At 36.1% G+C, this 26,119-nt stretch overlaps 2 protein-coding genes across 8 annotated transcripts; both read right to left on the reverse strand.

The window, feature by feature from the left end:
• Positions 1-106: 106 nt before the first annotated feature.
• Huwe1 (HECT, UBA and WWE domain containing E3 ubiquitin protein ligase 1) lies at positions 107-22,503 on the reverse strand. Of its 5 annotated transcripts, none has more exons than XM_070315163.1 (44): positions 22,243-22,503; positions 19,318-19,398; positions 18,762-18,980; positions 18,408-18,647; positions 18,269-18,331; positions 17,923-18,147; positions 17,517-17,788; positions 17,163-17,439; positions 16,369-17,013; positions 16,014-16,283; positions 15,422-15,931; positions 12,668-15,321; positions 12,114-12,354; positions 11,882-12,035; positions 10,553-11,792; positions 9,887-10,013; positions 9,694-9,799; positions 9,320-9,610; positions 8,861-9,005; positions 8,628-8,769; positions 8,422-8,548; positions 8,194-8,343; positions 7,880-8,026; positions 7,598-7,789; positions 6,964-7,216; positions 6,678-6,899; positions 6,366-6,594; positions 6,090-6,270; positions 5,554-5,926; positions 5,218-5,394; positions 4,488-5,115; positions 4,226-4,398; positions 3,919-4,100; positions 3,737-3,793; positions 3,542-3,634; positions 3,338-3,465; positions 2,960-3,206; positions 2,546-2,821; positions 2,268-2,456; positions 2,001-2,188; positions 1,795-1,928; positions 1,514-1,679; positions 1,227-1,417; positions 107-1,115 (listed from the first exon to the last, which is right to left on the reverse strand). In XM_070315163.1, exons 2-44 carry the CDS (start codon positions 19,360-19,362, stop codon positions 1,013-1,015), a joined length of 12,672 nt encoding a protein of 4,223 aa, XP_070171264.1. In that variant the 5' UTR covers positions 19,363-19,398; positions 22,243-22,503; the 3' UTR covers positions 107-1,012. The 5 variants fall into 5 exon arrangements, with proteins under 5 accessions (XP_070171264.1, XP_070171265.1, XP_070171263.1 ...); XM_070315164.1 differs by having other exon boundaries at positions 6,964-7,171; positions 9,893-10,028; XM_070315162.1 differs by having other exon boundaries at positions 9,893-10,028.
• Positions 22,504-22,871: 368 nt separating this feature from the next.
• Alpha-phers (phenylalanine--tRNA ligase alpha subunit) lies at positions 22,872-26,052 on the reverse strand. 3 transcript variants are annotated; one of them, XM_070315158.1, is made up of 9 exons: positions 25,798-26,052; positions 25,159-25,499; positions 24,851-25,072; positions 24,630-24,745; positions 24,372-24,556; positions 23,946-24,307; positions 23,764-23,865; positions 23,481-23,603; positions 23,157-23,316 (listed from the first exon to the last, which is right to left on the reverse strand). In XM_070315158.1, exons 1-9 carry the CDS (start codon positions 25,936-25,938, stop codon positions 23,250-23,252), a joined length of 1,659 nt encoding a protein of 552 aa, XP_070171259.1. In that variant the 5' UTR covers positions 25,939-26,052; the 3' UTR covers positions 23,157-23,249. The 3 variants fall into 3 exon arrangements, with proteins under 3 accessions (XP_070171258.1, XP_070171259.1, XP_070171261.1); XM_070315157.1 differs by having other exon boundaries at positions 22,872-23,603; XM_070315160.1 differs by lacking the exon at positions 23,157-23,316 and having other exon boundaries at positions 23,517-23,603; positions 23,737-23,865.
• Positions 26,053-26,119: the final 67 nt, after the last annotated feature.

Below are 26,119 nucleotides of genomic sequence, written 5' to 3' on the forward strand. Positions count from 1 at the left end.
ATAATTCCCTAACAATTTCGTAAGGAGCTCAGTAACTACATAATAACGGTGCCTGTGTACGGTGTTTCGCCAATATTGTCCCGTTCGATGTGTTTATAAAGTAATGTCTGTTCAACTGGAAACTTTATTTCGTTTAGATCTCAAAAGAAAAAAATTACATTTGTTTAACATCACATTTCGAATGATTAATATTAAAATGATATTTAATAATTATTACTATTAAGAATTAGTCATAATTATTAATACTAATAGTGTACAACCATACATTTTTCAAGGGAAGGATAGCGTTCATATTGTTGTTGAAATCTTTTAGTTAGGCTCAATATCTCTCTCTCTCTCTCTCTCTCGTTCGCTTGCGCTCTCTTATTTCGTTACTTTCTCTTTCATTCACGCAGGCACTCGTCCACTTATACTTTTTGCTGCTTCTTTTCTGGTAAAGAACCAGGCTACCGTTACCACCGTTGTATCTCTATTCAAACTATTGAACCGGTTAAAACATATCGCTTCAAAGAGTGCAGTATATTACATTTTTTTATCCTATATTATTTCTTATTGTAAACTAATGTACGTAACTATTACAGTTATGTGTGAATCTTATCTTTATCTTATCCTTATCATAAAACTGAACTAATTTCTCCTTATCATTCCTTGTTGGGAATTATTGTTAAGCTCAGCATCTTCCTCCAAGATCCTCCTCTCAACAAAATAAACCCTAGCTTCGGGTATCATTGACAATTATTCTCACGTAATTACATCATAATCAATAATTATATACGTATATACATATTCGTGTATCTATATGTATATATCAAGTAAAACGAGTTTTCCTTTAGATCTTGAATGAAGACCAAGCGTGTCACCAGAATGTCATCGCAATTAGACGATGCATAATCGCATGAACGCATAATTATACAAGAGTGAGTTCTCATAACGAGTTTACTCTGAAAACAGGCAGGACAACACATGTACGATAAACTGCTACAATATACGATACAACAGCGTCTCAGCTAGCTTATGCAAATCCAAATCCTTCGCTGCATTCGTGAATCGCCTTGAGTAGATTCGTACGCAGTTTATCGTACGTCTCGTATACCGGCAAATCTAGTTGATTGAAACTGCAATTGGATAATATATTTTAGTCGAGTAATGTTACGTCTTTTGAATCTAATTTTAGCTTATGCACGTTTAGGAAAACGTGACGAAAAATATTCTCTTGGTATACTGACCAGGTATGGGCAGACGGAAGTCTGTCCGTTGACCTATCCTCTCTATGAATTTGGAACTTTTGTACGCCGTTCATGCCTTCTAAGGCGGCAAAACCTTGCAGTGGCACTTTGGACGTACCAGTAACAAATTGCAAGAATTTTGCACGATCTGCTTGATCGAAACCTCGTAGAGCACGCCAGAACCATTGAATCTATTTTTGATAAAAGTGACAACATATATAATAATTCAATTTTTTTTTAAGAAAATCGGACATAATATAGTAAAAGAAAGAAATATTGAAATGTACCTGTAAAGATGTAGCTGTGTACTTGTGATACTCGGTGTTTGCTTTAAGGTCCTCGATATCTACATTAGGCAAACCGCTAATCAACAATTCAAGTTCTTGTTCGTTAAATATGGAGATCAGTCGTTTAGGTATAATATCATAAAAGCCTTCTAAGAATGCGTTTAATCTGTAAGAAAAAAAAAAAAAGTTTAACATATAAATATAAACCTAATAGTGATTAAATAAAAATGTATTGAAGCATATAGTATTGAACTCAATTTTGGCATTTTATATTCACTTACTGTTTACGAATTGCTCCAGTCATCTTCATTTGACATACGAGTCTGATATACTCGAGTTTGGTCTCTTCTGTAACAACTATATTACGTCCATTTGGTATTAAATCTCGCACATCATTGACACCAAATTCGTTCACCTAAAAACAATGCACATAATTAAATATATAATAAAAATATAAGTGTTAAAAATTAAAAAATTAGTTGTTTACCTCTGTGGAGAATGTTAACTCGTATCCTAAGTCGGAAATGTTATGCTCCGTGAGATAAACGAGTCCTTTGTAAAAACTATAATCCTCGCTTTCCATATCTGTGTGCTTTACGAGTATGCCAAGTATATGCTTGTAAAAGCTACGCGTAAAGTAACACTCTAACAATTTGTTATCGTAAATAGCCTTAGCTGTAAAAATAATGTAAATAAGAACATTATAGAATTTTCTTTTCATTAATCTGATAAAAATTGAATCGTAAGGACTTACCAATTACTCGACCTACAAATTTATAGTAACACAAATGATTCGGATTACAATGCGAAGATGAATTTATCATGTATGTAACTCGATCGCCAGGACTGACTGTGAACAGAGCGTACATCGGGTTGAATATTTCCCTCGAGATAATGACGTACCACTCTCTCAGCAAACCTCCAGCGTCTTGTCCTTCTTCGCCTTTCGTTAAAAAATTAAAATATGTATATTATTCGTTTGTTTGAGAAAAATTTGTTTGTTTTTCAGGATAAACATTAAAAGATCTTTACCTTCGAAGACGATGTAAAAGCGATTCTTCCATTCATCGGCATTTCTTCGATGAAGTTCTCTGAACGAATCTTCGAAAACATGACTTCTACGAACGTGGACTGCTAATTCTTCCCTACGTATACCCTCATCCATTCGTTCCAATTCTGTCCTAAAGTAACGTCTCTTCACATCAAAGTCTAACACCCTCGTATGATCCACCAATACGGAAAACGGCCCGTCCGCTAAGTGTGTAGTTGTTTGTCGTAGAATTTGATTGAGTACAGTCCTATGCGTTTCTGCAAAGATATTAAATGAAATTTATGGTATTCCTTACAGTTGTATAAAATTTTATTCATTAGAATCCAGACAAAATCTAACATAACTTGACTGTTCGCGTTAAGTGATAGATAACGATTACAAAAATTATTACATACCGGCAAATTTGAGGAACTTTAATTGATCTGGTGGCAATGTTTTTTGTGTAGGAGTTGGAGTCATATCCCAGGAAGCATTGGTGGGAGCTTCCGATTGAGAAGTACCTTCATTATCCGAATATATCGGAGAGACTGGTGCCAAGTCTGGTACAACTTCTCGATTCTCGCTAGTCGTATTAAGACGACTGTCACGATCTCGAGATGTACTCGACGAAGAGTGGACTAAGAAGAATGCTTCTACCGCAGGCTACAATATTTCATTATATTATATTATATATAACACAAATAACAATAACTAATATCGATCATTTATGATATAATAAATCGATGACAACAAAATTTTAAGAAAGGAGAGAAATAAGAAATATATATTTTTACCTGTAAGACAAGGACGGCATGATGATCGGGAGTATACTCTAATTCGAGCAAGCAAGCGCTAAGGGTTTCCCACAAATTATCTAATACTAAACTCTCACTCAACAGTGGAAGTGCAGGTTTATCCTCATCTAAAGAAAAAAATCCAAGTATAGATTAAATGCATTACGATAACAATAACGATATTTAATAAGTTCAATATCATACCATTGCGAGAAGAGGACGTCTTTAAATTATCAAGATTCGAAATATTTGCTTGCGTTGTATCCATAGAAACATCGTTGTCCGCATTGTCGGCGGCTATTAAAAAGGTACGTCAAAATATTCAATGTAAGTGATACAATTCATAATACATAATATATATATACAAACATGATATATGAAGTAAAAATAGAAAAGTACCTGTTTCTAATACATTACTTGTGCTTGCGTTCAGAACTGTGTCTGATGTTTGATTAACTTGAAAAAGAAATTTACAAATATTATAAATGTTGCATATATATAATTTAGATATGTGATATACATATAAAATTTTAGTAATTCATCGCAACATAAATTATAACAATGTCATAAATATATCATACCTGTTTTCTTGGTGTTCGCTAAACGTACAGCTTCCCTTATTTGCACGATAACTTTAAGTATTCTCAAAAAGAATGCCTGACTAGATGTTTTACTGACAAGAGCAGCCATTGATGGTAATTGAAGATCACTTCCGGCTTTAACCTTGCTCGGTGCAGTGACAACTACATTTTCATTAGTAAATCTGAAAAAGGAAGCTTTTTATAAGCAACTGTTTTACTCTTTAAAAAAAAAAGCAAAACATAGTTTTTTGACACGCTTTTCTATTTAATTGCAAAATACATGTTGCATGCTACAAGTATATTTTACCTGTCTAATAAAATTCCTCGCCCGTTTCCTCCGCTGGTCGATGGCTGATCTTCTAAGGAATTTCTTCGACTCAATTCACGATTCAGTATCTTGAGTTCCATCATCAAATCATTGATATGTTCACACACCATATTTGCCAATTCCATCGCACCTTCCAGAAGTAATTTTAATATCTAATGAACACACAAAAGACAATTGACAGTTATTTCATTAAAATATCTTTTATATTTAATCTACATGATGTAAAGAGATATGTACACACCAGTTGTCTGGTAGGGTCAGGGCAATGAGACAGATTAAGTAGTAGTGCAGTCGCATCCTCCAGTCCGTCCTCGGAGCAGCTCTTACTGGTTAGTACTTGTACGGCGAGCTTGAGATGTCCTTCTGGCGCGGCGACACTTTGATCCTTCCCAACTTCCGTCTTTTTGTTTTTCCTATCGGCACCTGCGTCTTGCCGCCGATAAGAATTAACTTCCGTCAAGCCGATGGAGATCAAGGACAGAAGTCGCAACAGCTTATCTGTCAATTGACTGCTTCGCTTGATTACGGACCAGTTAAGCATCGAGATGAGTTGGCCAAATGCGGAAGCTTCGAATGTTGTTGTGCTATGTTCCGGCTCGCTTCCTAGGTTTGTATTCGAGTGAGTCCTCGCGACCGACTTTCCTTTCTTGGACGCGCACGAATCCAATTTCAGAAGCAAATCCCAAAAATCTGGAAGATCGCTCCTTCCTATCTTGGATGCCGATTTATTCTTCGCTCCACCTTCCTCCTTGTTGCCGCTTATATCCTTTTCTTTACTGCTATCCTTATCCTCTAATTCCTTAGATTTGATTGGCACAAAATATCCGGGGAAACTCTTAGCTAATGATATCAACAATTCTAAAGTATGCCTGAAATTCGATCAAAATCAAAGAAGCTTTTTATAAAAAATGTAATAAAAAAGAGATTGTATTTTCTGAGATTGTAATCTTTTCTTATTTAAATTCACTAACCTGCAAACAGTAGGTGCTGCTTGTGGATGAATTGCAATAATGTTTCCTTGCCTTTCAGATTTCTTACCAGCATGGCGTATTATATGAAATACGTTAGCTCTGCAACCGAGTGCAGCATCAATACTAATATTTAGCCATGATTGTGTGTTGTTTCTTTGGTCAAACATCTTTGGAGAACTGAAATGATTTGTAAGATAATATTATTATTATTATATTATCATTATTATTATTATTATTATTATTATTATTATTATTATTATTATTATTATTATTATTATTATAACAACCAAGTATATTTTATTTTTAAAATTAATTCTCTCAAGTGTTAAATCTTACCATAAATCCATAGATGAATTTAATAATGCCTTCCTTTTAAATTTTAAGCCAAAATCTGCTATAATATCTTTATTTTCATCATTACTTCTTTCCATAATACTCAGTAATGCCTTCACTATCCATTCTCTTGTGCTGCCATGATAACAAAGATTTCTAATCACTCTATGCAATCTTAAAGTGTTAATTTTTGGCTCGTCGACAAATAATAACACTAGCAAACACGCCATCGATTCATGATCGAGCAATTGTCGTCCTCTTAAACGTAAGCCAGCTCCTTGATGCGCCATGTTCGTATCACCGCGAGGATTCCAGGTATTCCACTGAGTCCTTTGTGGTACCGCATGAATTGCATATCGCGTACCGCCACCACGAGCTATCAACAACAAATGTTTCAAGATTTTCGTATATAACGCAACTTTCTAATTACAAATATTTATATTTTTCCATAACAAATTCTCCTTATTTATGTTATATTGCTAACATACTTGTGCACAATTCAATATATTATATATAATAATACACACACAAAGACTTACCTCTTCCAGAATTTCTCAATATGCTCGAGAGAGCTGTATTGCTTTGACTAACATGATTGAGAAATCTTTCTTGCATCATGTGTCGATTACGCGCTTCCCATTCTCTCCTTAAATTTTGAGCTTCTTGAGCTAAATCTGGCGGAAGAACAGATATTTGGGACTCTTCCATGTCAGTCAAGATCTACAGAGACAAACCACATCAACTTTAAAAGTAGTAATAAAACATTATTGTGTTGAGATTAAAAGTAAAACAAATTCTCGAAAATATGTACTAACAGCTTGTCGAAGAGAAGGTTGCAGATTTTGGAAAAAAGCGGCGGCGTCCACTGGGTCCTCCGGATTCGCCGAGGCAGCTGCGTGTCGTTGCTGCTCCATACGTTGCTGTGCCAAGACTTCTTCCTGTATCGCTGGTGGTAAAGCCGCCAGGAATTCAGGATTCACTTCAACTGGTCCGCTGAGTTCCTCGACTACGGAAGTTTGCGCGCGTTGCCTCATGCGTTGAAGTCTGTCAATATATTGTTTAATTGTTATTTTTATATATTACTACCGCGAATAATATATGAACTTCGAATAAAATTGTCAATTAACCTGAGTTGCTCGGCGATAACCTCGTCGCGCATATCTTCGGGCAAAGCTGCTAAGAATGACGGGTCTACACCGTCCGGCAATTGCTGCTCTTGATTATTAGATGGTTGCTGTTGCGATTGTTGTTGCGATGATTGTTGCGACGATTGTTCCGAAGTCCCTGCCACGGTAGTGTTTTCGGAGGACGGAGTCGAAGACGTAGGATCTTGATTAACAACATTGGCACTGCAATAATATATTCATATGTTAATATTTTTATAATCTTCGCGCACATATGCGCAACACTTACTTTCGTTCGACATGCCGTAAGTCAATGTCGCTAGTTCGACATTGACCGTCGTCCGTCAAGAGCCTACGGATCCAATCCGCCGAATCGCTGCTTTCCCTTGACAAATCCTCACTGACCTCTTGACCAAAATCTACCACTATTGGTGCAGTGGAAATACGATTTGACTCTGCGACATTTACAGTTTCTGTACCACTTCGGCCGGACTGCCCTGTTGGAGTAAGATGTGTGGGCGCGTCATTAGACACATGAAGGTCTAATGACGGAGAAGTATTAGAAATATATAAAATGTAGGCAAAATATTTGAATAATTTAATATGGTAAGAGCTGGCCTAAGTAAAAGATCCCTTGTTCGATTCTTGGGGTTCTATCACTCACACCAAATATTTCTTTCGCTTGTATTTTTATGTTTAAATTTTATGTTATAGGCGATTTTATATTTCTTTATAATATATAATAATGTATATTATATGTAAATTCAAATTGTATTTAATATATTTATCAGAACGCAAATAAATTTTAAGTAGTTTTATAGTTGATAATATATCATAAAAAAACTGCAATGATAAAACGGAAATGCGATAACAAGTATATATATATATATATATATGTACTCTTTATGAAATATGTATATTACTTAATCTAATAGTCGCTTCAGATGTACATGGTCCCAGCACAGAATCGACAATACTTTCCGCAAATTCCAGTGTGGGATTTCGATTTGCCGTGCGTGGGTCTCTATTGTCGGATGCCGATTGCTCTTCTGGTGGCGGTGGAGGCGGTCGCTCATCATCCTCTTGAACCGTTATTTCCATTTCACCTGTTACATCTAGTATGTAAAAGATACATACAAACATGCATAATAGAAAATATTTATCATAAATAAATATAAAAAACTTTTTTTAATGCAAAGGTGTACCGATAATGTCTTCCTCCGGTGTGCGCTCCTGCCTCGTAGTTTCTACAGCAGTCTCTTCTCCAGCTACAAGCGGTGTGGCATCAATTATTTGTGAAGCGGATGCGGATGATCTCTGCTCATCTATGTGTGTTAAATTGGACGATCCAGCTAAAATAATACATAAATTATAAAAAAAAGAAGACATTACCATACTTTAATATTTTATTCATAGAAAGTATATATATATGTGTGTGTGTATGGGCGCATATACAACACAAATACATACAAAGTATAAACATACTTTAGTTTATGTATTTCTAAATGTATGTACTTACATTCCGCATTATTCAAACGCTCTTTTTCTTCTTTATTATCCTTGTCATTTTCCTTTTCGGATCCATGCTGTTTTTTACGTTTTTCTTTGCGTTCGGCAAGTTCGGCGTTTCTATGCTTTTCCAGTCCAGGTATAAGTTTATGGACAACACCTTTTCGATTAAAAGTATATTAAGATTTAAATTGTATAATACATAATATAAATATCACATATATTCCTTCATTCTTACCAACACAACAGTCTGGCTGAGAGTCTCCATCCAATTGTTTGCTCTCTTCGATCCACCAATGCAATGCAGTTGGTATATTATTCAAAGTTGCTGCAAGACTTGGTCCAAAGAGATATCCAGATTGATCCTAATAAAATATCAAAAATTATCAACATTTCTTGGTTTATATTTAGTTGCATTTGTGTATCTTATAATCATATACATACGACATAATCAATCTGCTCTTCCTCTTGATTAGTGAATATTCCCAGTCCATTATCCATTACAACAACACGTGTATCCCTAAAACTTGATGCTAAAACTTGACTCGCAGATAAGGGAAGGGTTTGTGCAGCAGGGCCTAGCAGTCTGTATCATATATTAAATACAATTAAATATATATATATATATTATTTATCTTGATATAAGTTTTGAAATATAAAAATATATTAATACATACCTCTGTAATATTACAGGCGGATTTGAACTACGTGGATTGGATAGCTGAAGGTATTGATACCGCCTTTGTCGTAAAGCACGTTGGGTTCTAGTACTTGCGGTATCCAAACTTCCTTGCGATATTAACAGTGGATGAGTACTGATACCTGCATAAAAATTGTCGTAATTTTATTCTTATAATATGCGAGGACAAAACCAATTGTAAAAGATAAAGGAAGGAAAGAACACATTTAAACCTCCGTATCCTCGACACCTCTATTCTCGCGCAACCTCTATAAATTAAAATCATAAACTTGCATGTGTGTGAATATGATTACGCGTGTATAGTTTTATCCTATACATATCATTACAACGATATAAGCAGAGGAAAAAAACACCAAAATTACAAATATTTCATAATCTCGGTGGGAGAATAGAGGAGTTCGATTGTAGAGCTATTTATATTTTCGCTCTTATTTACCATTGTTTTCAGAACCCGCGGGAGGTTCTTCAAATAAACCCAATGGTAACGGAAATGTGGTGTTCCATGGAAGACTAGGTCGCGTATTAACTGGCGTCGACGTACTCGCGATGTCTTGATTTTCAATGTTGTGCTGTATCATTACAACATTGCCGCCATTATCGCGTTCAGAAGTCGGGAACATACGGAAAACGCCGCCTTCTCCAGCGTCTTCGTAAAACTCTATTCCATCCTCTTCATAATTGGACGATCCTTCCTCTTCTTCCTCCTCTTCCTCTTCATTCTCTTCACCTAAAATAATACAAACGAGCATATAAGAGATATATAATCTTTCCACGTCATGATTGCAATATATTAAATCGTTTTATCTTTACCATCATCTTCCTCTTCCTCCTCTTCGTCCTCGTCATCCTGCACCTCGTCCTCATTATCATCGGATGGATTGCTATCGGAATCTGAATCGGAACTCATCAAGTCCTCCTAAAATAAAATTCATTATGAATTCAGAAAGTAAAAGATGAGAAATAATAATTATGTTGAGAAAAGGAAAAAAAAAAGCGACGTTACTCTTACTGTGGTATCTCGAGTCGGATCGAAATCGCCCTCCGCATCGCGCATCGCGAGACTTTCATCATCAATATCCATTGGTCTATGCGGGCGAGAAGATGGCTCTTCCGCCACGGCCGAGCCGTCCCTGGAAAATAGTACACTACTTGATTATAAGTACTGTAGCCTTCATGAATTTAAAAGGCTACATAAACAAATAAAAGATTTGCGAACGTGTGCAACACATAAACAGAAAAGAAATATAGCCACGAGAATACCGCATATAAACATGCTTAAATTATTTTAGAAAATATTCATACATATGTTCAAAAAATTTGATCAAAAAATTATAATAAGCTTAATAAATCTAAAAGTTTTAACTTTATATATTATATATGTTACAAAATAAAATCGTATAAAGTACAATCTTTGTATACGTAAAGATATTACTCTGCTATGTCTCTTAAATGTAGAGAAATATTGTCATTATCATGATTATTATCAGTATCATTTCTAATATTGTACAATCAATTTTTAATGAGATTTAATGAGATTTTTGATGACATTATATGTCATGTTGAAATAATTGTTGAATAGATACATGTTTATTTAAAGTAAAGAGAGATTTTATTAGAATTGCAAAACGTTCATCGAAATCTTATTAATTGTTAATTTGCATATTGCTACCTTTCCAGAAGCTGATCCATGATGTCTTCCAGTGCCGCCTCGTCCCCTTCCTCGTGTACTTGACTCTCGGAGGTAGGTTCCAAGCTTTCTGCTGTCACGGAGATATCATGCTCGGTATTTTCCGCATCTTCATTGGTTTCCTCGCCTACGGCATGTGTAGCTTCCGAGGTTGTGGTGCCCGTCTGTTCTCCAATCGGTTCTTCTTGAACCGTCCTATTTTTCGGCTTTGTAAATTTGTTATTTACTGCTCCTGGCATCGGTTGATTGATAATGCGCGACAGAGTTTCTAGTGGCTTTAAAGCGGCGTTAATAGTGCCGGCCATGTTCGGACTCGACAGATCAAGACTGTGTGGAATTTTGGCCAGATCGGTGATTATACCTTTTCGCAACATAATTCGAACGATGTAATTGACGTTGTTATATTGATGGGCTCTTAGAGAAGCCCTCAGTTGTGTATGCGACATATTGGGCGGACAACTATCGATCATGGTAGATATCAGTCCGATTAATAATTGAAGCTGTGCATGCTTCTCGGAACTCTCCGGAAGTGCGAGTGTTCTCGTCAACGCTGCCTTCACCTCCGTCACCAGGGTCGTCTGAACATCTGGCGAATGATTACACGAAGCTATAGCGGCGATCAACATTCTCGCCATACTACTGCACGTTCGATCACCCGAATTTTCTGGCGACATTGGTAAAAGTTTATCGAGCAAGAACGCCAAGGCCGTCGTATCCTCGGATATCATCTCACTCTGTCCACCTCTGTATGTATGTTCAGTGATAAGACTAGCTACAGCACCGTAAGATCTCACAGCCTCCGCTAATATCTTTAATATTGCAGATTTCGTCAAAATGGGTTTCTTCGCTTCTTCTGGCTCTACCTTACTGTTATTACCAATATCGGTATAAATTTTTAATGGAATTATTTGCGACACTTGATCGTCGTCATCCAAGGGATCGTTGGTAGTCGTTGCATTATTTCTCAGTACATCTCGCCGCGAAGATGATGATGTTGACGATGAGGGATTACCTATCGCCGAGGTTGTCGCCGCGTGTGATGTCTTCTTTTCGGGGCTTGTAGGAGTTGCCGATCCATCATCCGATGACACCGGCATTGGTTTAATTAATGCATTCAACATATCACGAATAACACCTACGGATACTTCTTCCACCATAGGTAATGCTGGCGAATGACTAGGAGGTAAAGCTTTGACGACAAGTCTATTATCATTATCATCTTCTGCAAAATAATAGATATAATTAGAAAATAAAATTATTAGGAAATCGTCGATATTTCTTGTTAATAAATGCAGAGTTAATAAAACTCACTTTTCAAACAACTTATGTCGACTCTAAGGATATTTTCGCACACTTCTCTGTATACTTCTGGATTACGGCAAACGGCGCTGCTAATTTGCCGCGTCATGAAAAGTATCTCTTTATAAGCGGGAGGTATATTGCTCTGCGTGCGCGCACGAATAACCTGAAATAAAAGCGGATATGAATAATGCAACGTTAGAGATAAATTAATGTGTGAACTGCATTGTGTAAGTGCAAATACCTTTTCCATAGCGAGACGAAGCGTGCGTGGTTCCTCGAGAGTATGTCGTATCAATAATGTACATAGATTGACGCAGCCGGTGAAACTGCACATTTGTGTCATCTCGAGAAGTAATTTAACGCCACCTTCACGTGCGAACACTTCTGCATTTTTGTAATCTCTCGTCAGCCGTAAACATACTTTCAATACGGCGTGTAACGCATCTCGATCGACTGGGATTGCCAATAATTTTACACACGCACTGCAATAAAAAAAGATATTCATGTAAAAATAACGCAAAATATATGTTACAAAATTTTCTGCTTATTCACATACATAAGTTTCATAATTTATTTTAAATAAATATTACATAAATTATTTCAGGCAATAATCTATTAAAAAGAAACCATGACAAATTAAAATATTTCTACATTATCGCTTAATCATATAATACCTAGAAATACTCAAATTTTCGTCTAATATAATCTTCTTTCAGGCATCTAATTAATTGAAGAATTGAACTAAAGGAGCATTGCAACTAAATCTATATATATAATACAAATATTGTCTCTTACCGTACTATACTCGGTGCTATACTGGGGTCCAATCCTTGTATTACCGTGTTTCTTTTCTCCTCTACTGGGCTCTCGTCAGTATCCATGTTCGAATCGGAACCTGAAGAACCACCGTCTTCTTTATCCGTGTTAAGTTTGAAACCCATCGTGATGGGCCGTCTGTTGTCACTGTCCTCGTTTACTTGGGTCATGCAGGAGAAGGTAATGAGATAACGGCGCCGACTGCACGATATTCGCACACTGGATTCGCCGGCCCAGTATGCGTTGTTGATAATTCTATTGTTCATGGGTGAATAAAGAGTCCACTTGCCGGTGCTCAAGTCAAACCACTTCCACGCTCTGGTCGTAACTTTATGCATCAACTGTTTTCGCTTTGTAAGCGTGGCCACTTTCTCCAGACGGTCGATGAGCAATAACAACGGTGCTAACCATTTAGGAGTCTTCATGCTCAACACACCATTGTCTTTATTGTCTTTCGCAATTTTGCTTTTATGCGCGGTAAGCGGAGCCTCGCTCACCACCAGCAGACGCACAAGTTTGTCTAGTATCGCGCACTCCTCCACTATCTGAGCACACGGCACTCGCATCTCTTGGAACGAACCCTCAAAGAAAAGCGTATAGAGATAAAGACGACCAGAGAGTTTGTTTGCTTCTTCGCACTCGACGAGTCGCGAACCGGCATTCTCATCCTGGCTTTCGGCGATGTCGATCAGATGATCTACCAGACGACCGACCTCGCGCATCAATTGTCGTAATGTATCGTCCCGCCATTCATCGCCGTTTCTCTTAGTGATCGTCACCAACAGATCGCAAATTCTATATACCGTATCAGGCATAAGGTCCAACAGATTCAGACACTGTCCCAACGCGTTTTGTGTGAACTCGTCTATGTTCTCGGTAATCGTGGTCTCGCGACAAACGGTAATATCTTCAGCGCCTGTGATCTTGCGCGTTTCCGTATCGCCGAGTGACATCGCGATAGCGTGCATTATCTGATCATCATCCGCCAATTCCAAGTCCATGATTAAACCTTGTCCACTGACGTCGCTCACGGGAGCGTCGGGTCTACGTAAAGTCGCAGGATTTGTCAAAAGATAATCGGTCGCCTGTTCTACAGTCAACGTGTGCAATAATGCTTCTATGCAATGCGCTCGACTGAAACCCATATCCATCAGCTGTCTCAGATATTCCGGATTTACGTCCGCTTCCGGTTCGTCCCTACGATCGGCTCCGCTGCTTCTACTACCGACACCACTTGCGCTACCGCTAGCTGTCGCACCATCCCCGCTTTCTTCCTTTTCAGTGCGTTCCTTGATGATCTTCTCACCTCGTAAAATGTGTCGTAAAATCGATAGAATAGATTCTGTCATACGAGCTCCGTAGTTTTTGAGCGGTTTTTTGCCCCACATCAGCATTACTGCTTCGAAAGCTTTCTTGTGAATATCTGTAAGATATTTTATTGGATCAAACGTTTCGCAGACCTTGTAAATTCCTGTGCACTTTGAAGATACTACATGAGGCGAATCCAAAATGGCCTTAGGATTAACCATTTTTTCCAACAACATCAGCCAAGCGTCTAGGAATTCACCGGTTCCATCAGGTAGATTCGGATGCTCCAATCCCTCGGATAATGAAAACTGACCTCCTCCTGATAATGCCCAGTGAAAGGTGGAGAAAAACGCATTCTGACCATTCAATTTAACAAATTTCTGAAGCATCAAATGATAAGGGTGTCTCTTTTCATCAAAGAGCATCGGAGAAGTAAATCCCACTGAACATATGAGAAAGGTTAGCTTAAATTTGGGAATTGGTGATGGAGGTAATTTATCCCATGACAAGCCGCGCGTCAATAAACAATTCAAGGCGGTGGCGACACTTCTCGCTGCCTGTGAGGGTAGCGTAGGTGTTAGAGGCATCTGTTGTCCTCTACGTTGTCTAACGGGAGAACCCATGCAAAGTTTAACCAGTAGACCAAATAACTCAGAGAGTGCCCTACCGAGCCTAGAAGACGCACCGAGCAGCGGCTTGATGTATTTCAGTTGATAATTGTTCGGTCGACTCTCGGTGGTCACTACACTCGGTTTGTCATCCACTTCCATTGGCACTGGCGGCGGATCTGTGCTAAGAGCTTCCATGGCTGTGGTCATCCCATTGCTTCCCATATCCGCAGACACTGTAGCGGACCAAGAGGAGGAAGGCTCGCTCTCATTTTTTAATTCCGGCGGCATTAATTTGTCCATATCTTCTTTACCAAATTCACATCCGGCCGGGATAATATCCTCGCTACATAATGCAAGCAATAATGTGCTCTCCCAAACAAGAGACATATATAGCTCGGATAAACCTTTAAGCACGGTCAAACCCAACTCGGAACCCCAGTGATTCATAGAAAGATTTCTTATATCGCTTTGACTGGTACGACAAACGTGAACGAACATGACTACATATCCATGAGCTGCATTCATGGCGTGTAACAGGGGTGTTGCAGTGTCACTCGTGAAAGCCGTTTCGAGATTTGGAGCTGATGCAAGCTCGTGCAATAAAACGGAACCGCCGGGAGATTCCATATGACTGTGAAGTGGCTTTAGCAAGTTTAGCACTTCGTTTAGTTGTGACAAACCTGTTTTGAGTACCAATGGTTCATGTGCAAGATTCTGCAAAATAATATAAATTATATTCTCGCATATATAGATGTATACTTAAATTAAAAGTCATGCAACATCGATAAAATAATTATATAGAAATCAAACATACCAAGATACTTTTGCATACTGAGGCTACAGATTGAGCTGCTTGTGCGACAGGATAGTCAACAGGTAAATTGGGTAGACCAAGAATTGAAAGTAACGGTACAAGTCCCTTTTGGGCAACAAATTCTCTACAGTGATCATCAGTCGAATTGTTGCTCAGTATGGCATCGACAAATTTCATAACATTATGGATATACTCGACTAAAGCAATAGGAGTTTTTTCCCTTGGTTGAGGCGGCGGTCCAGGTTGCGCGGGCGACAGTGTAGGTTGCTCTTCTCGTTGAGGATGAGAACTTGTACTTGCCTCTTCTTCATCTTCTTCCTCTTCGTCACTACTACTACCACCGCCTCCTCCTCCACCACCACTAGAATCTCCCACTCCAACACCAACCGATTGACCGGACGATTGACGATTTCCAGAGGCGGTATTCGAAGGAGAATTTTCGGATTTACTAGCAGCACGCCAACATATGTATCGCGGATCGCAACCCAATACACACAACTCTTCGAGTAACTGAAAAAAAGAAGAATAAAAAAGAAATAAATGTAAAATAAAAAAAAAGTTGTGTAATTTTTATTTATGTTACAGAAAATACCTTGATAATAGCCGCAATAGCATCAACTTTTAAGCTAGGTTGATGTCTCATTAACTCATCCATGGCATTTCCTAAATTTGAAGCTGTATCGCCTAACGGATCAGCACTTCGTCGACGCCGCATTGCCGATAGATAAACAGGTGATAGAAGTACTTTGAATAAGCGTTCGAATGGTCGCCGTTTTACGAATGATTCAAGACCGCGTTGATTTAAACACAGTGCACTGAACACATTGGGTAAAGAACCCAATACTTCTCTAGTGGCAGGAACCTAAAACAATTAAGTTTAAAAAAATTTTTTATAATTTTCAACAATCATTTTGATCTTAATATGATATATAATTTATTGCACTCACTTCTTTTATTAGTAAAGCATGGAGTACAACATCAGTCAAACCATTGTCTTGTAGAGATGATAGTAACGACGGTTCTTGGAAAACATATACAGTTACCACATCAGTGGCAAGAAGGAATAACGAAGGACCATAATACTCTGAATTACTTATAATGTGCTTAAGAGAAGATGGTAAAGTACCCTCCATAACGTGTCGTATGCTATCAGAAAATGCTGGATCCTGAATTGCTTTCTTTAGGAAATTCAACATTGATTTGAGGAGTGCTGCTCGTTGTGGTAAGCATGTTTTACCAGTCTTAGCAGCAGAATAATCTGGTTGCTGTTCAATCTTTTCATCTGTTTTAGAACTCGTATTTTCGTCTTCCGATATCTCCATAGGATTCGACGACTCCTCCCGCTCGTCGAATGTTTCCTGTTCATGTCGCGATGTCGAAGATACTTCTTCTCTATCCACGGATCTTTCGCGCGAGATTTGTGGAGTATCTTGATAGAGCAATGGCTCAATTTCAAAAGGTTGTTCTTTTCTGCATACATTAACCTCCATGTCTAAACGGTTGATGAAGCTTGCTAAACCACTGTGAGTTTGAAAACCTTGCATATCTATGTTTGTTATTAAATCTATGACACGTACTGCTCTTGTTACAAACTGCAAATAAACAAGAAATAAATAGATAAAATTCAAGATATTTTAAAAATGAATGTACAGTTTAGATTTGATATAAATCTTCTAATTTCTTCTAGTTATTAATTGTATAACAAAAGTATATATATTATATATTCTCTGTTTGATATTACCGTTATGTGCTCCAATTCACTTCCTGGCCAATTAATGACTTTTAAAAGACTCTCCATCATGCCACAACTAACAAGAGCTTCACCACCCGCCTCATAACTTGCAAGATGATACAAAAAGCTAAACAAAGCTGTTGCAAGCGGCAAAGGGAATGGTTGTCCATCTAGTTGTGGCAAAGTTAATGTTGTTATACAAGTACGAACCAAGACAGGGAGAAACCCGTGGTACGAACTAGCTCCGGTTACATCAATTATCATGTTCAATCGCGAACCTGGTTTTCTGAAACGTAAGATTAATACATATATTTGTTACATATTAAATGTAATAAGTATACAAAACAAGATATCTATACTTACTTGGGAAAATGTGGATTACGATCTAAATGTATAATGCTTGTAAGAGTACGTAATGCTGCCGCTCGAATCTCAACAAGATGAGTATGTGGAAGTTCCAATAATTCAACCAGTTCCTCAAGAAGACCGGCATGAAGAAGACTGTGAGCATTTTCTTGCAACGCGTTACTGTATACAAGCACAGATAATGCTTGTAGTCGAGCTTGCACGCACTGCAACCGTCTTCGATAATCCGAGAAACTATGCGCTAGCCTTATATGTGTCAATAGAGCCATCTAAAATAACATGTTTCAAATATGTTGTAAAAATCTTTTATATATTCTGCTCGATTATATTTGTTTAGAGAGAGAGAGAGAGAGAGAGAGAGAGAGAGAGAGAGAGAAACAAACAATCAAAAAAGCATCCTTACTTGTCGTTCTTGGGGTACATTGTAAACTTTCAAAAGATCATTCATAATTTGCGCTGGAGTTTTTCCGAGTTTATCAACATTTTCTATATGTATATATGTTACAAGATTTGTCTGACCAACTTTTTTTGTACTAGGAAGTGATGTACCAGTTGTCGATGATTCTATTATAATTGGATTTTCCGCATAAAATTCAAAATGTAATGTTGTAGCACTTGCTGGAAATGTCTATAAAATATAGAATTATATATAAATAAATTATGTGTGTGCGCGTGCGCGTCTTTACACACACACATAATTTATAAGATTGTATTACTTTACATATTATTATATAATTATATATACTTACTTTTTCAGGAAATTCCTTGCAGCAATCTGCTAAACCGAAACCGTTTTCCTTTCCTCCCCAACTCTATAATAAAAGTTATTATTTGATAATTATACATTATCTTGTATCACAAATGAAAATATAAATTAAACTCACTAACCTCTGCTAAATGATTGAGCCTGCTCAGCAAAGCTTGACGTTTATCATTATTTAGACGTGTAATAAAATTACTGCGTTTACTAAACATGTACAGAAGATTTAATACACCAAGGACTACATGCATGTCACAACTTGATAGTAAAGTGACCAAATGTTCCATGCTATTGTATAGGTGCCGTGAGAATGAGTGTTCAATCAACAATGTCGTGAAGTGGAGAACCCAGAGAAGCAACTCTTTTGCCTGTGTTACCAAGAATTAATAATCATATATAGATTATCTTACTAACATTAATTTGTAATTTTACATTTTTTTAAATCAGTCTATATTAATAAGTAAACTGTTTGTTAAACAAACCTCTCTATTTTGAGGAAGATCACATGCTAATTCCCATGGATTATCCAGACTTTTTGCTGCAGCTTCTTCTAAAATACTGTCACTGAGATCTAAGACATCAATCCAATGAAATAATTCGCATTTTCCAAAAGTCCACGCATCTATCTGCTTTAGCTCTTCTAGCAGTTCTGCATGTGAGCAAGAACGTAGTTTGCTTATAAGTGCTTGACATTCTGCGGGCTAAACATTAATTATATCATTAATTATATCATATTGATTTGAATGAAATGTGTGAATACCTTTTGTATTTTTAAACACAAAATATGCAGTTGATTAAATTCTTACAAACTAATATTATCGAAAATTATGTTGATTAATAATGTATAATAGATTTAGATAATTATTAATATTAGAAGTAGAAAATTATGCAATTTTTTCAAAAAAATTAAGTAATTTTATTTAATATATATATTTATACACAATTATAATTATATTTGTATATGTGTTACCACATACATAAATTTTACTGATATTTAAAATTATTTAAATAAAAATATGTACATATTTATATATTTACCACTTCAGAAGTGCATTTTTTCAGTCTGCTCCGATCAATTTTCATTTTGGTATGTTTATCTGTGCTTCCCAAATTTAAAATCTAGAATCATTGTATTAAATATTGTATTATTAAGTTTATAATACAAATTTCATTCAAAATTAGTAATTTAATTAAAAATATCAATGTGATATATCAAGTTCTCTTTTGGTATGTGATAAAAGATATTTTACAATGATAAGTTTATATCATTGTGATTCATACGACTGATGTGATTGATAATATAAGAAAATACAAATGATATTAAAAATATAAAGGGAGAAATTATTTTGTCAGCTTGTCATTAGAAAAATGGACAATATTATTATTATTGTACAATATTATTGCAATTATATTCAATAAATATTGTAATTAATAATTATTATCATAGATAAAGATAAAAAATTGCAAATGTTAATATCATAGATAAAGATAAAAAATTGCAAATGTTAATGACAATTAGTATATATTCTAATTCAATGATTTAAAATATTGTACAATATTTGTACAATATGTAATATTTTATATATAAATTAGATATATTAACAATAAGTCAAATTCTCTATATCTGACAAATTATTAATCTCAAGAAAAACATTTTTTTGTATAAAATTATAGTATAATTTGCAGAAACAAATATATAGACACTGTTTATTAATATAGGTTATTTATGAGAGCGCACATGTTTTGGAAGCATGATCTGCACATTGTCCATAGATAATGTATATAAAAAAATATAATAAAATTATATACATATAAATTATTTCAAAATATTTAAATCACATATCTATATACAAACTAAAAATTATAAAAATGTATAATAATTTTGCAAAAATGCAGAATAATTTTAATGTAATACATATTAAAACAGTATATATTTATGCGTGAATATATCTTAAGAAAATTTTAATAATCTATCATATAATCGTCTAAAGCTAAGATTGTATTACTGTATTGTCTGCGATTAATATAAAGCGTGCGCAAATCATGTGCTTCTATAACTACCAATAGATCTCTATAACTTACAATCATAAATTGTTCTGTAACTTTATACTCTTATGTCTAACCTTGTAACATTGTATGAATATTATTTAAAACTTTAAATATAAAAAGATGTAATTAAAAAATAAGTCAAATTGTGTAGAAAGATATGAAATTACTGCTAGATTAAAACCGATTTTAAATATTTGTATATAGCTATGTAAAAATAATGAAATATAACAAAGAATCATATATTGCGAATAACAAGTATTATGTAAAATTATTAATGAGTGTAATCGTGCAATAAGTTGTAAAATATTTCACAATATAAAACAACTTTTTTAACGAGAATTATATTCCTCTATCTAGGTCAAATCTCTCTTTTTCTTTGTATTAAAATAATCCATAAACCTAAATGCTCGCATTCTTCGTAATACTTATTCCACAATTATCACGCGATGTAAGAAGGAAAACGATTCGTAGATTCGGCAAATCGAGATCACGCTTTAATCTGCACAGTCATCAGTGAGACAAAACGGTCGGTCTAACCTATGCGTGAAGTTTCAAGGAACAATGAGTAAAATGACAACAGATCGAATGACAATACCCTGGCGGCAATCGGTTACACTGTCAGATTTCTCGAGACCTGTGCGCCCTCGTAAATAAACGTCTAAAGGTGAAAAGAGGCGTGATGCCGTTTCGAACGCCACGACGGTTAAACGGAAGAAAGAATTTCTCTCTCGAGCGAGCCAAGAGAGAAAAAAAAGTCGCGCGCGCGCTCGCGTACATCGAGAGAAAGAGCGAAAAAAATAAGAGAGAAAGAGAGAGAGAGAGAGCGCGACGTGTGTGTGTGTGTATGATGTGTGTCTCTCTCTCTCTCTCTCACCTGGCGATGAGCCGTCGTAATTCCGTGCTCCCAATTTTCCTTCGTAATAACGAAACACCGTCGCTACAATTGGTAGCCTCCTTCGTCGAGCTCGCGTTCCGTTCGATGCGCTTCTTCACGTCAAGAGCGTGGCGGCGCGACACGGGCATCGCGGTCGCGTTGAATCCGCGAGCCCGAGATCACTTATCGGATCACTGCTGCTGCTGCTACTGCTTATTCCTTGTTGTGATTCTCGCCACCTTTTTGTCATTAACGTGCACCCGCAGTAGAGACTCCTCTCGCACGTTGATAGGTACCGCTTCACGACAAAGACACGGTGAATGCAGGAGGAACGGAATAGACAAGGAGACGAGGATGGGTTGATATAGTATAGTAGAGGAGGAAGGAGAGAAATGACGAAAGATTGGGAGGGAGGGAAGGAAGGAAGGAAGGAAGGGGAGAGTATACCGAAGAGGGGCCGGCGATCGGGGATGCACGGAACTGACGATGATAGCCGCCGCGACACGGATCACTCTCGCAGCACGGCCGTGTCAAAACAAAACCGTCAACCGAGCACGCAGGAACTGTCCGTCTCCTTTTCCTTTTCTTTTTTTTTCCCTTCTTCCCCTAACGCTCGACGACGATGCTAATCACACCGCCATTTTAGCGAGACACATTCCACACGACGGATCGTCGCGTCTTCTTTAACCTTGACGAACAGACAAGGTCCGAGCACGTTATACTGGGCCCTGAGCAATCGCCATCGATGTTTCTCGAAACAATCTCGCTATGTGTGTGTGTGTCTCTCTCTCTCTCTCTTTCCCCCCTCTCTTTCTCTCGTTCGCATGAGAGTTCACGACCTCACCGCGGCACGATACTCGTCTCGCTCGACGTCGTCCACACGTACGAGAATTCGCAATATATATATGTATTATTGTGTCTAGAACACCACGCTAGTTTACATTTAATATCGTGTTCATGCGTATACATGTGCGCGCACGCACGCATACAATCGCATGTATCACGCTGTTGTACACAACCTCCTCTCCGAAAATGTTCACCTTCAACGGGTTAGCTCTCGCAGGATTCTGGATGTTCGTATATGTACGGTGATATCGTCGATGCGCAATTATGCATAGATCCGCGCGTCCCTAGTTCTTCTCTTTTTTTTTTATTTTTTTCTTTTCTTTAATAATACAATACGCCGTAACACAAACTCCTCACATTGCGTGTCGCTTTCACTGCTTCCACGCTTCGAACGATACACGCGACAATAATGCGCAACCGTGACGCTTCCAAATGACTCGCTGTGCGAAGTGCACGAGTCGCAATGATGCGTTGTCCGATGTGAATTGGATATAGATCCACGAGCGAATCCGCTGCTGACGCGATCGTCGGTGGACCTATTAAAAATCAAGCTTTACAAATTGCCATCGCGAGCCTATTTTATGAACTTACTATTGGCTTCGGGACAAAATTCTGACAAGAAAGTTTGTCCACGTTATTGGCAACGTTTTTTATAAACTTGTATCTTGTTAATGAAAAGCTCGATTTAAATACGCAAACTGTTCGGATCTCCCTTCATTTCAAAGGAAAGAAGGGGAGGAAAGGAGGGAGATTACTTTATCTTTAAAGTTTTATGTGCACAGTGTATGTAATTTAAATAGTACACTATACATATATATATAAAATTATATATATGTACATACATTTTTTTCTCTTACATAAAATTTATTCTTATTCACAAAATAAATAAATTTTAATAAACTAGTTCTTTCTTACTTTATACTTGTCAATAGATTCGAGAATGAAATCGATTATGGAAATATCCTCACCCATCACATAACGTGACTTTTTATGAATTTTTTGTGATATGGTAGTATTTGGAATACCATGCAAAATACAATGTATTTTATCTAAATAAGTATCTATCTTACTCGCGTAAAGTGGCCCATTTCGTTCATATTTTAATACATTTGCATTGCTCAGTTCAATTAAGCGATTTAAATATCGGGCCACATTTACTATCCCCTGAATTCTATACATTCCTGGTAATACCATAATAGGATCAATCCCGACGGTTTTCCAAATCAAAATTAAAGATATATTCGTGTGTGCATTTATGCTGGAAAAATCTGAACAGAATCCAACAAGCTCATTAGGAAAATTTGTCACTGTAGAATGAACATATGTTGACACAGAAACATTAAAATATGATTTTACGAGTCGTAATAAAGACTCGATGAAATAAATTGGATAATTTGGATCGCAAAAAATAACAAAATGTTGATTAGGAAACCTTAGCTTTTCTGAAGGATATTTTGCTGTTTGCTCGATCTTTGTTTCTTGATTTGACTGATTGGTTTTAATTGACTTTTCTTCTTGCATTTCCCGTTTTAAACACATCATATAACGACTGGTTCTGCAAACAAATATAATAAATTTAATGTTCGAATATTTTACAGTAATTATTTTTATATAAGATTATTTTTTAAATAATTTACCTAACTTATGTCCACAAAAAAAGGTAAAATCTATACATATAACATAAATACCTTAATAATTTTTAGAATGATATTTACTTCTCTAATCGACATATAGGATTGTTATGAACCATTTCCATATCCACCTTTGATCCAACAAGATCGCGTATATTGTTCAAACCATATTTAATCATTGTTGGTCTTGTTTAAAAAAATAAAGTATATATTATACTTTTATATTGAATCACAGGATTATATGTAAATTATATTTATTTTTATACCTTTCCAAGGATAAACCCCATCCGAGAACATTTACATCAGGAGGTACATTCAGTGGCAATAACAATTCAGGCCTAAACATGCCGCTGTTACCAATCTCTATCCATTTCTCCAAGCCATTGTGAAAACAGAATATTTCCATACTTGGTTCAGTATATGGATTATATGCAGGCTTGAAACGAAGCTGAGTAATGCCAAGCTTTTTGAAAAATTCGTATATAATGCCGATAAGATCACCGAGTGAAAGCTTATAATCAGCAACAACACCTTCAATTTGATGAAACTCTGCAAGATGTGTTGCATCTAAAGTTTCATTGCGGAATACTCTATCAATACTGAAGTATTTCACTGGCTTAAACTCTCCCTGCAAAATATTTGTCTTCATGATTCATGGTCCTTAAAGGAACAATTAAAATCTCACTATATACCTCTTGCATGAGTTTATATAACATCCGTGCGGTAACAGCTGTTGTATGAGTGCGCAGCAAATTTTTCTGTGCCTCTTCCAATTTCCAATCATATCTATAACCTTGAGAGCCATATCCTCCTTTACTGTGAACAGTTTTCACACGTTCAAGATATTCCATAGGGAATTTTGTAGTAATACGTGGTTCTAAAATATATGACTAATTTGATATCTATATTTTCAAGTGTATTATTTCATGTATTATGTTGTGATAAGATACCAGAGACAAAAAAGGTATCATGTGCATCGCGAGCAGGATGTTGCTGCGGCTGGAACAGAGCATCAAAATTCCAGAAAGAACTTTCTACGTAATTATTTGTCGGCATCTCTGTAAATCTGAAACAAAAATGCTTTACATTTTTATGTAATATTAAAGTATATAACAAAATTAAAGCATAAAACACAATATAATATTTGATAAAATAATTTGACATTACTTACCCCATCTCCAGAAAAATTTTTTTAAATTCTTGACGAACTTTTAACAATGGATGCAAATGCCCAATCTGAAGCGCAGCACCTAGTGCCTCAAAATTGTATGGTTTGAATTTCTTGTTTTTCCAAGCACCGTTTACTAATAAATCTGATGTTAAATCTGCTTCTAATTTTTCTACTTTTGTAGAAAAGTTAGGTCCTTTTTCCAGATGCATAATTTTAGTTACTCTATTATTTACAAAAAAAAAAAAAAAAAAAAGAGAGATGTTTCATTATATATTTTATATTGTTCTTTAACTTGTACAACTACTTACATATCTTGCAGAAGCTTTCTCTTTTTATATTCAGTTTTAACATTCTCTGGAATATTTGCAAGATCCTTTAAATGTATTTGTATGGTATCTACAATAGATGATATTTTTTTTCGTACAATAGGAATGCTTCCACTTTTATCAAGCTCTATCCATCCGGCAACCATTGCCTTGGAAAAACCTACTTTGGCATAAGAAACAGATTTCATAAGCTCTGCTTGAGATATTCCTTTATCAGGGACAGCATTATAAATAACTGCTTCGTGACTGCCATGTTCTATTATATATTTTCCTTCAGCTGTGATCTCCCATTTCTTTTTAGAGATTGGTTTTACCATGATCAACTATAAAAAAAAAGTTATATTTAAGTAATTAAATAATCATAATCTAAATAAATTAAACTTTATAGATTAATTAATTTAATAGAAATAATTTTTAAAGTAATAAATAAAATAATTCAACGTATCCATATACCAATCTAATAATTCTACAAATTGCAAAGATATTCAATTAGTAATTAATTAATTTAACGTTGATTTTAAGTTAAATACATAAATAGTACATAAATAAATGAAGATACGACTTTAAATAGCATGCGCATAACAATTAGCGAGCGACTTTTATTATTAAAATAAACCTTACATTGTCCATTGTTTCAAGGCTCTTGATAGCTCCTATGATCTTCTGATGATCCTCCTGAAACTCGTCTGCTAAATTCAGCGAATTTGTTTCATTATGGCTGTCTAGATATTCTAAAATTTGGTCTGTCAGCTGTTTTGCCATTTTGCATCAATTAGGGTATCCTATAATCAAATCATACGTATAATTTATCGTAACCGGCGAAAACCACGTGGTACAAATTCGACATTAATAGATTTTCCAGTAACATGTACACGTACTGGCATATGTGACAACTTGTCATAGGATATAGGCATAGAGATATGAAAATAATTAGAAAGAGTAT

The sequence above is a fragment of the Polyergus mexicanus genome, unplaced genomic scaffold (assembly GCF_030449975.1).
Source record: "Polyergus mexicanus isolate NDT 795.1 unplaced genomic scaffold, iyPolMexi1.0 SCAF_134, whole genome shotgun sequence".
Lineage (NCBI taxonomy): Eukaryota > Metazoa > Arthropoda > Insecta > Hymenoptera > Formicidae > Polyergus > Polyergus mexicanus.